The sequence below is a fragment of the Gossypium arboreum genome, chromosome 2 (genome assembly GCF_025698485.1).
Source record: "Gossypium arboreum isolate Shixiya-1 chromosome 2, ASM2569848v2, whole genome shotgun sequence".
NCBI classification, from domain to species: Eukaryota; Viridiplantae; Streptophyta; class Magnoliopsida; order Malvales; family Malvaceae; genus Gossypium; species Gossypium arboreum.
In genome coordinates this window covers 106,888,637-106,898,922 of record NC_069071.1, presented here as the reverse complement: position 1 = coordinate 106,898,922, position 10,286 = coordinate 106,888,637, and the positions used below count along the sequence as shown (strand labels likewise).

At 34.6% G+C, this 10,286-nt stretch overlaps 1 protein-coding gene across 1 annotated transcript; it reads left to right on the top strand.

Annotated features, from left to right (window-relative positions):
* The first annotated feature begins 297 nt into the window (after positions 1 to 297).
* Positions 298 to 1,325, top strand: LOC108466731 (protein DMP3). Its single transcript, XM_017767102.2, has one exon. The coding sequence runs from the start codon at positions 505 to 507 to the stop codon at positions 1,171 to 1,173; it is 669 nt and encodes a 222-aa protein (XP_017622591.1). The 5' UTR covers positions 298 to 504; the 3' UTR covers positions 1,174 to 1,325.
* The last annotated feature ends 8,961 nt before the right edge of the window (positions 1,326 to 10,286 follow it).

Below are 10,286 nucleotides of genomic sequence, written 5' to 3'. Positions count from 1 at the left end.
AGTTTTTAAAATTTAAGTTTAATTGTCAATTTTGTTAATTTTATTAATGTAACTAAAGAAATAATATTGTAGTGAAACTAAACTTAATAAAAGAACTTTAATTGTATTAAAAAAGAATTTGCATTTTAAATATGAAAATTCCTTAATATAAAAGTAAGGATTAAATTCTAAATATGAGAAAAGTAAAGGGACCTAGAGTACATTTTAACCTTAAATTTAAGTATACCAACTTTTATTTTTATGAATTAAGCCAACTTTGACATCAAGTTTCGTCATAACTCATAACGTCTATATATAGGCAGTTAAACAACAAACAGGAAATTCCGTGGAAACAACCATTTCTGAGCAAAAAAAACATTCAACCAAACAACCCCAAGGCTTTCTTCAACTTTTAAGCAACAACAACCTTTAGCTTAACAAATACTTTGCGCAGTATCCCGTCGTAACAACCGCAGCCGCGACCATTTTACATCGAAAATCTAGTGAATTTATTGATTTCCGGCGATGTCGGAAGCGTCTTTGAGGCCGAGAGCTGTGATTTCCAAGCAAACATCTCAATCAGAACCACCAACAATAACCAGCGCCACCGAGGGTGAAAGACCAAAACCCCAACCAAGGCCGCCGACTTTATCTCAGCGGGCGATCTCACAGACCTTAGCAAGCACCGCAAACTTAGCCAACCTTCTTCCTACAGGTACCCTCCTAGCTTTCCAACTCTTAGTGCCAACTTTCACCAACAACGGTTCGTGTGATGCCGCCACCCGCTCCATGACGCTCATCCTCCTCCTCCTCCTCGCTCTTTCATGTTTCCTCGCTTCCTTCACCGACAGCGTCAAGTCATCCGACGGTCAAGTATACTACGGTTTCGCCACATTCAAAGGGATGTTCCTGTTTGACTACCCCGATTCTAAAGAGTCTGACTTACCGGATTTGAGCAAGTATAGGATCAAGTTTATGGATGGAGTTCACGCTGTTTTGTCTGTGCTTGTGTTTGGTGTTGTGGCTTTGAGAGACAAGAATGTGTTGAACTGTTTCTATCCGACACCTAAACATGAAACTGAGGAGGTTTTGAACATTGCACCGGTTGGAGTTGGGCTCATTTGCAGCTTATTATTTGTGGTTTTTCCGACAAGAAGGCATGGAATTGGCTACCCGGTCACGGCTGGCAAATAGTTGCTCTTCTCTTCAATCTTTCCCTTCTTCTGTCTCCATGTTTATTTATTTATTTGTTTATTTATTTTCTTAATCAATTACAGTCTGTGACACTGAAATTTGAGCATTGATTATTTGGTGAATGGAATAATGTTGACCTTCTTGTTGTTTAATGTCTGCCTTTATGTTTTTCTTTTAATGTCTGCCTTTACGGTTTTTTTTTTCTTAATTTGTCTGCTCGTCGTCTTTTCTAATTTATTTCAAACAAAATTAAATTTTAAATTATTCGAATCGAGTTAATTAAATTAAATTAATTTTTTTTAATTTTGAGTTCAAATTAAATTAAATTTTTAAATTTAAATAACTCAAATAATTCAACCAAATACCGAACTATATTATTATTTAATTTAAGTATTTTATATTTTTACCCCTCCTACTTCCCCTAAAAAACTTTTTACTTTTCCCATCCCCCAATCCTCCAAATGTTTGCCCTACCGTCACCCTTCACCCGCAAATCAGGAAAATCCCTAAACTAAACCATCTTCTTTTTCATCATTCATCAATTTTGGAAAATTGAAATCCCTCTCTCGTTCGGCTATCCCTATCCCATCTCAGGTTAAACTATCCTTTTCTTCATTATTTTATAGTACTTTCCTGAAAAATTATTTGTTCTGGGTCGAGAGTCTTTGAGATGGATGAGATTAAAGGAGTCCTCTAAAGAATGAGGTCCTTTCCAAAATTTAATAAGTTTTGTTTTGATCATTGTCATATTTTACACTCATTTTAGTCTCAAATTTAATAAGTTTTCATTTTAATTACTTATTTTATCTATTTAAAAAATTAAATTTTTTAAGATTTTATAGAAAATTGAGTTATTCAGAGACGAAATTCAAATTTTTTTATTTGTAACTCAATTCTTTATAAAAACTTAAGTTTTTCTATAGTTTTCCTAAAATTAAAAAAATTAAAAATAATTTTGTAACTCAATTTTTATAAAAACCTAGGTTCTCCTAAAGTTGAAAAACTAAACTTAGGCTTCCTTAAAAGTTGAAAAGTTAAAAACAATTCTAAAAAATAATAAAATAAAGGAAATGAAAAACATAAAATGGTTTTTCCTATAAAACCCAATGAATTTTCTATGGAGTCTGAACTTTTCCTTTTACTGGAAAAACTAAAATTAATTTTTAAAAATAAAAGAAATTAAAAAGATAAATTAGTTTTTCCCTAAAAAAATAAGATAATTCCTTGTAAAATCTCTTTTTCCACTTTACTAAAAAACTAAAATTATTTCAAAAAATTAAGTAAATTAAAAATATTAAATGATTTTCCTTTAATAATCCAAGATATTCTTATAAAACCCTTTACTGGAAATAAATTAAAATTAATTCTAACAAATAGAAAAATAAAATAAAAATTTTATAAGCTAAAATGAGTGAGTAAAATGAAAACTTATTAAAGTTGGGTGACTAAAATGAATTTAGAAAACATTTAATTAACGGTGGGTGACAAAAATGAAAACAATTGTCAATGACAGTGCCCAATTTACAATTTTTTATTTTATAGTGACCAAAATGAAAACTTATGACAGTTGAGTGATTAATTATACAATTTACCCGTAAAGAAAAAGAAAGCCTTTGGATTCTCTGCACCCTCAGTAAGGTACAACTTAACGCACAAAATTTTTTACTTCAATTTCAAACACACTCCTTTTTGTTTGGATGCATGTTTCAGGGGGATTATTTTCACACTGACCCTTGATTTCTAATTACGGCACTTTGAATGTGCCATGAGTCTATCCATAATTAGTGTAAACATAATGGTAACAATAAAATTAGATATTATAATATAATACAAAAAAAATTAAAAGCATCACACTGAAAATAAACCACATTCATAAAGATGAATAAGAGGTCCAATGACACTGTTGAAAATATTGTTTTAACCTTCTTTCTATTTATTTTATTTATTAACTTTTAACCTTTTAAATTCAATTATGCCGTCTTTAAATAATATTATAAATTAATAGTGTGTGATTTTTCAAGTAGTTAATTTATTTTAAATTCTTTTATTTAAAAGTTTAAATTTATATTTTAAAACAATAAATAAATTTATAACGAAATTAGTAGATTAATTAAAATATTTAAATAAAAATTATTTTATAAATATAAATTATTAAAATTATATAAAATAATATAATGATACATGTAAATACTCAAATTTGACTGGGCCTTAATAAGTAAAAGCCCAAAATAATATAAAATTACAAAAATTCAGCCCAATTGCTCAGGCCCAAATTACTACCTAAACCCTAAATTAACTAATCAGACCCAACCAAAACCTAGTCCAACTATTCAAACCCCAAACAAACCCTAACCCCAAATTCCCTTTGCGCCGCAAGTCAGCCTCCAGGCGTCCCACGTCCCGCGCCCTTCAGCATCGTGTGCTACTCCACCGCGCTACGTCCGCACCACGCCTCCCTGATCTTCGCTCCACACCTACAAGCACGTAGCAAATAGTTGTAATTTAGGCTATATAAAGCCATTCTCAACGGTGTAAAAAGGAATGGTTTTGACAGATACAAACACACCAAAATCAATACAAAGGAAAAGAATAGTTTTCTAATATAGAAAAAAAGATCAGAAGGAAAGAGGTGATTTGCATTTCGTGTTTTTTTTAGCTTTTTTGAAGTCTATTTTTTTTCTTTTCATTTCTACTTATATCTATATATTTATCAAAAAGGATAAAAGTAAAAGACAAAAAAATATCTGTTTTAAAATAAATAAAAAACTAACTTTTTGAATTCCTGCCGCTGCACAGCAGACGACGGCGGCTGATGTGATGGGAGCTCACTGGACCCTAGCCGGATTTTTGAAAGGGAAGATGGGAAGATTTTTTTTTTCTTTTTGGTAGGGTTTTTTGTTTTTTTTGAATGAAAGGGTTTAAAATGATTTTTTTTGAAAAAACTGATTTAAATACCCAAATAAAAAGGCGTCGTTTTGATTTTTAAGTTCAGAGGGCAAAACGACGTCGTTTTGAGCCTCTGACTCACGACTCGACCTGCTCCAGCTTGAGATCCGCGTGTTTTTTTAGCAATGGTCTAATTCCAGTTTAGTCCCTCCGCTTTTTTATGATTTTACAATTAAAGTTATTTTTATTTCTAAATTCGCCCCACGGTTCTATTGCGTTGCAAATTGGTCCCCCTGACAACGACGCGTTTTGGGCGAAGGGTTATTTTTCTTTTTTGGTCCCTCCCTGTTTTGCGCGTGTTTTAATTCGGTCCTTCCCCTCTCTTTTATTTTCGATTTGACCCCAAAATTTCTATTTTCAATTTAATTTAGTCCCTTGTCGATTATTTTGGTTATTTTATTGTTCAATTAATTAATTTGAGTTTTATATTTATTATTATTATTTATTTTAGTATTATAATTTCTGTTATTACTATTAATATTATTTTTATTAGTATTGTTATTACTATTAGTAGTATTATTACCACTACTATTATTTTATTACTACCATCATTATTGTTATAGTATTATTAGTATTATTATTACTTTTATTTTTATTATAATTATTATTATTTTTAAAACCATTTCACTTAATATTTCGCTAATTTATGTGTTTATTTGTTCACTTTCAATTTAAATGAAATTCTCACTAGAATTTTCTTTGTTATTTCATTCATTATTTTACTTATTTCATTTTTATTTTATTTTTGTCCTCATTGTTATTATCTTATTATATATTATCCTATTATGTACCTATTCATTTATTTATTTATGTCTTTATATACCTACAAGTTTATGTTATTCGTTATTATTATTGTATTTGCATTATCATTATTCGCCAAGTACGATCATTTTCGCGTTTTAACCAATTTTCTATTTTAAATTTACATTGATTTTATCTTTTTTTTACCCAAACTCATAGAAAAGGATTTTTCAAATAAAGGCAATATTCCGTGTTTGGAAATTCGAGAAATCGTGCCCTAACGTCCTGGGTTTCGATTTTTCATTTGACCAAATAACTAAATATCCTTTTAATTTCATGCTTTAAAAATCATGAGATGATCTCAAATTTTGAGGGCTTAAAATGTTGTATCCTAACGTACTGGATGTAGTATTTTATTCCTTCAGAACGAGTGAGTCTTAAATTCCAACTCGAGTTATTCAAACATTTTTTAAAAGGGATTGTATTTTAAAACTTTTCAAATTTTCGACATTAGGACATTAGTTAATCAATCTGGTACCAACTTTGGGTGTGACGAGGGTGCTAATCCTTCCTCGTACGTAATCGATTCCCGAACCCGTTTTTTATATCGTAGGCCAAAATTAATATTTTAACAAAACAACATGTTTCATAAGGTGATCCGATCACACCTAAACAAAAAGGATTGGTGACGACTCCATTTTTGTTTTAAAGTCGACTCTTGTTTTTCAAAAATAAAAAAGGTTTCGACAATTTGGCGACTCCACTAGGGACCAATAAGAGAGTTAAGCCGTAAAATTGATTATTTTCTGTCTTTTTGTCGAAAATTAAAAATTTGATTTGAAAAATCACAGTTCTTTAGTCGCATTTGTTTGTATCATGTCATATGTTTGTTGTGATTTGAGTCTCATAGAATATTCTTGCATCATATTGCATTACCGTTTTGGTCATACCTTTTACGTGGAGTGAGAAACTATGCATTCGTAAGGTTTTCACCTCCGTATGGGCTAGTGAACTGCTTTCGGGATACATCCGTACCTATGTCTTCGTGAGGTTTTCACCTCCGCATGGCCATAGGGAAATGTATTCCTCTGAACTGAACTCGATCCACTTGAGCCTATAATGCACGAGGATTGAGAAATCTGCTAGTTCAGGTACCATTTCTTTAAAACCAAGCCACATATAGAGAACCCTAAGAGCCCACCCTAGATAGAGCTATGCTGAACCCTAGTGGTTTACCGAGATAGGTGTTTGACTATTTTCTAATTGCTTTGAATTTTATTATTCGATACTGACTAGGTTGTGTTTTATTTTGGCTATGATTGCATGTCATTTCATATTTAAGAGGTGTCGATTCCTGTTCAGTTACTAAATTAGAAAACTTGTCATGGAGAACGAAATTCTTGATAAAGTGGAGGATAATGCGATTGTCCGTATATGGTCAGAGAAAATGCAACTTGACAAAGGGGATAGCCTAGTTGAGGGATAGACGTCGAAGTTGTAGGACTTCACCCGTATCAGTGTGACACAAAATAAGTTCCAAGAATTAAAGGATATATGGGCCCGTTGAGATGATGAGACTAAGCAGCTGTTCTATCATAATTGTGGCGACTTACCCTACCTGCTCGACATCAAGGTGGACAAGCACTTGTTTCGGGCTATGGCTTATTTTTGGAACCCCGCATATAGTTGTTTCACTTTTGAGAAGGTGAACTTAATGCCTACTGTAGAGGAGTTTACAACTCTGCTTCGTTGTCTAAAGGTTCAAGTCGACAAAACTTATTTTAGGGCCACTAATGTCCTAACTTTTGTAAAGAAATAAATGAGTATCAACGGGATGAGTGAACAGTGGGTTACAACCCGAATTCAGCAAAAATGTGATGGTAAATACATTCATTGGGTGAGTTTGAGGGACCTGATCGTAGTACATCCAAATATAAAGAAGAAAGTTGACGTCTTCGCCTTGAGTATTTATGGTTTGGTAATATTTTCTAAAGTTTTAAGGCATATAGATGAAACAGTTACTGACTTATTTGATCGACTTGACAAATGGGTCACACCGGTACCAACAATTTTAGCCGAGACGTTCAGCTCTTTGAGTGCATGTCGGAGGGCGGATAAAGGTAGATTCATTGGATGCGTGCAATTATTATTGGTTTGGTTCCATGGTCATTTTTGGAAGGTCGAAAAAGTTTTCTATCGAGTCTTCTCTGAAGATTATTCTCCATTAAAGGAAATAGTAACTATGCCAATAAGGGACGACATATCAGAGGAAAGATGGATGGCGATTCTTCAAAATCTCCAATAGGAAAATGTTGAGTGGAGAGCCCCTTGAATGGTTCTCAACGAGATCTTTTATCGATGTGGAAGTTTTGACTGGGTACCTTTGCCTGGAATTTAGGAGCCGTTGAATATACCCCTTTGCTTGTTTTAAGAAATACAGATTAAGGTAGTTTATACCGATGGCACATGGGTTAGCTCAGTGTGAGTTCTCGTATAGGGAGACAATTATAAGAAGAAAGTTCAAGAGATTTCTGATGCTTGAAAATAAACACAGTGGATGAAGAGATTTGTTGTAGGTTCAATGACAACTCCTGAATACAATGGGTGGTTGAGTAAAAGAATCAATGATAATATCCCTTAGCCAAGTTTAGAGGGAGTTCGATCGATGGAAGAATACTTGCAAGTAATCTCCTCCGAGCTAGAAATCATAAAACAGGACTTCAAAGAGAAAAATTCGGAGTTAGGAAAGAAGATAGAACAATTGAAGGAGGAAAATATGCATTTGATGTTAGATGTCGATGTTCAAAAACTCGAGGCTGAGAAGTTGAGAAAAGGAAAAAGGAAGGCCGAAGAAGACTTGGACAGTTTAAAAATTGATTACAAGAAGCCGAGTATATCGATGAGAACTGCCGGATCGGGAAAGACGTCGGAGCAGTGGCGATAAGAAATCCAAGTGGAAAGGGCTAGAGCGACTCAGTAGGAGAAAAAGTTTCGTGACACTCAAGTACGAGAGGACACTTTTAAAAGAGAATTGTTGGAGAGCCAAAATGAAAAAGGAGAAGTTAAGAGTTAGAGTAACAGGTCTAGAAATGGCGTTTCATCAGTATTGTAGTCACAATTCAACAACGAAGTTGAGGGCGAGCCAAAGTAAAATTGAAGAACTGAAAGGAAAGGTAAAAGAGCTCGAAACAGCGCTGCAAAATAGTAAACTCCATGTAGAACTATTGGAAGCAAATAATGAGTGATGGGAAAAACAGTTTCATCGATCTCAAAACCAGGTCAGGGATAGAGATTACGTCATAGCCAAAACCGTGGCTCAAAAACGAGAAGTGGCCGATCATTTACAAACATTTGCGGTTCAGGCTGACGTGCTAAGTGTGAAATATGAGTTAGAGTCAGACCAGGGTCGTGAGCTGGCTTGGCTTTTTAAGAGAGTTAAAACTTTGAGCATCAAGGCAAAGCCGTATATATGATCTGTTTTATGTAAAGAATTTTATTTTCTAATAAAGTTATTCTAAATAGAATTAGATCAAAATTGACACCTTTTTAGTTTTGCATTCATCTCATGCATTTGCATTACATCGTATCATGTGCATTAAATTTCAGAAAAGAACCCTAATTAATTAGAAATCGTATTATAGTTACCCTGGAACATTACTACCACACACGGGGAAAAACCAAAGCTATGGATCAAAGGTTGGAAAAACTGGAACAAATGCAGAAGGAAATGCAGGATCAACTAAAAGTACAAGTGCAAGAACAGTTGGCCAAAATCCAATAGGATATGAGGGATCAGATGTTGGAATCTCAAAGGAATATGATGAACCAATTGACCCAGTTACTGATTGGAGGGCCAAAAAAAGGGAAGAGCCCCATGATCAATACTGGGACAACAGCGAGGACCTTGTTTATCCTCCAGGCTTTGCCCCAACAAACGCTCAAGTACAACCACCAAAGCTGTCCGTCAATATCAAACCTCAGTATCAGACTGGTACTTCAGCACTGATAAATTTCTCGACGGGTTCGAGTTCCAACCCCGAAGATAATAGGGCAAATCATGTAGTCCCTGACATCGATGATGTAGCGGAAGTGAGAAAGGTAAGAGCAAAACTCCCAAAACAACTGGAAACCGATGCAACTGGATGGAAGAGAAATTCAATGCGTTGAAAAGCGCTGATTATCATTGTGGAGTGGATGCTAAAGAGTTGAGCCTAGTCCCAGATTTGGTACTCCCTCCAAAGTTTAAAATACCGGAGTTTGAAAAATATAATGGGACTAGCTGCCTTGAAGCCCACATTACAATGTTCTGTCGGAGGATGACGGAATATGTCAACAATGATTAGTTGTTAATTCACTGTTTTTAGGACAGTTTGACTAGGGCTGCGGCCAAATGGTACAATCAGCTGAATCGTACCCGAGTTAAATCATGGAAGGACTTAGCATAGGCCTTCATGAAGCAATATAGCCATGTGACAGACATAGCGCTTGACAGGATCACGTTACAGAACATAGAGAAAAAGTTGAGTGAAAGTTTCAGGCAATATGCTCAGAGGTGGAGGGAAGTCGCTACACAAGTCTAACTGCCACTGCTGGAGAAAAAAACAATTATGCTCTTCATTAATACCTTGAAAGCACATTTTATTAATCACATGCTGGGAAGCGCAACTAAGAGTTTCGTAGATATAGTGATGTCCGGTGAAATAATAGAGAATGTGATAAGGTGTGGAAAGATAGAGGCTGGGGAAAGCACCAAGAGGTCGGCCCCGAAGAAAAGAGAAAATAAAGTCAGTAATGTGAGCACGGGTTATGCAAAACCAATCACGGTAAACCAACCGAGAAGGATAGTCACAGGCCAGCAAGCCTCACCAAGACAAGAGCCCAATACAAAGTAAAACACGAAGAAGTTCTAGTTTACTTCCTTTCCAATAATGTATCGGGAGCTATACAAAAGTCTATTTGATGCACACGTTGTATCCCCTTTCTACTTAAAACCAATGCAACCCTCATATCCCAAATGGTACAACGCAAGTGCTCAATGTGAATACTATGCAGGAATCACGGGACACTCGATAGAGAACTGTACTTATTTCAAAAGGTTAGTCGAAAAGCTCATCAAAATAGGTGTTGTGAAATTTAATGATGCACCTGGTGTAGGAAATTTGTTACCCAATCATATTGATAATGAGGTAAACGCAATAGTCGAGAGTTTGGGGAGGAGAATCAAGTTGAATGTTGCAGAAGTAAGAACACCGTTGAGAAAGGTTTGGAGGAAAATGGTGGAAAGAGGGTTAATCACATAAGACTTGGGGAGTAAATCCTGAGAAGTCACAAACTATTATGAGTTCCACCGGGAGGAGGAGCATGAGATTCAGAGATGCAGTGAATTCAGGGTCCTGCTGTAAGGTCTAATAGACAACAAGGAGCTA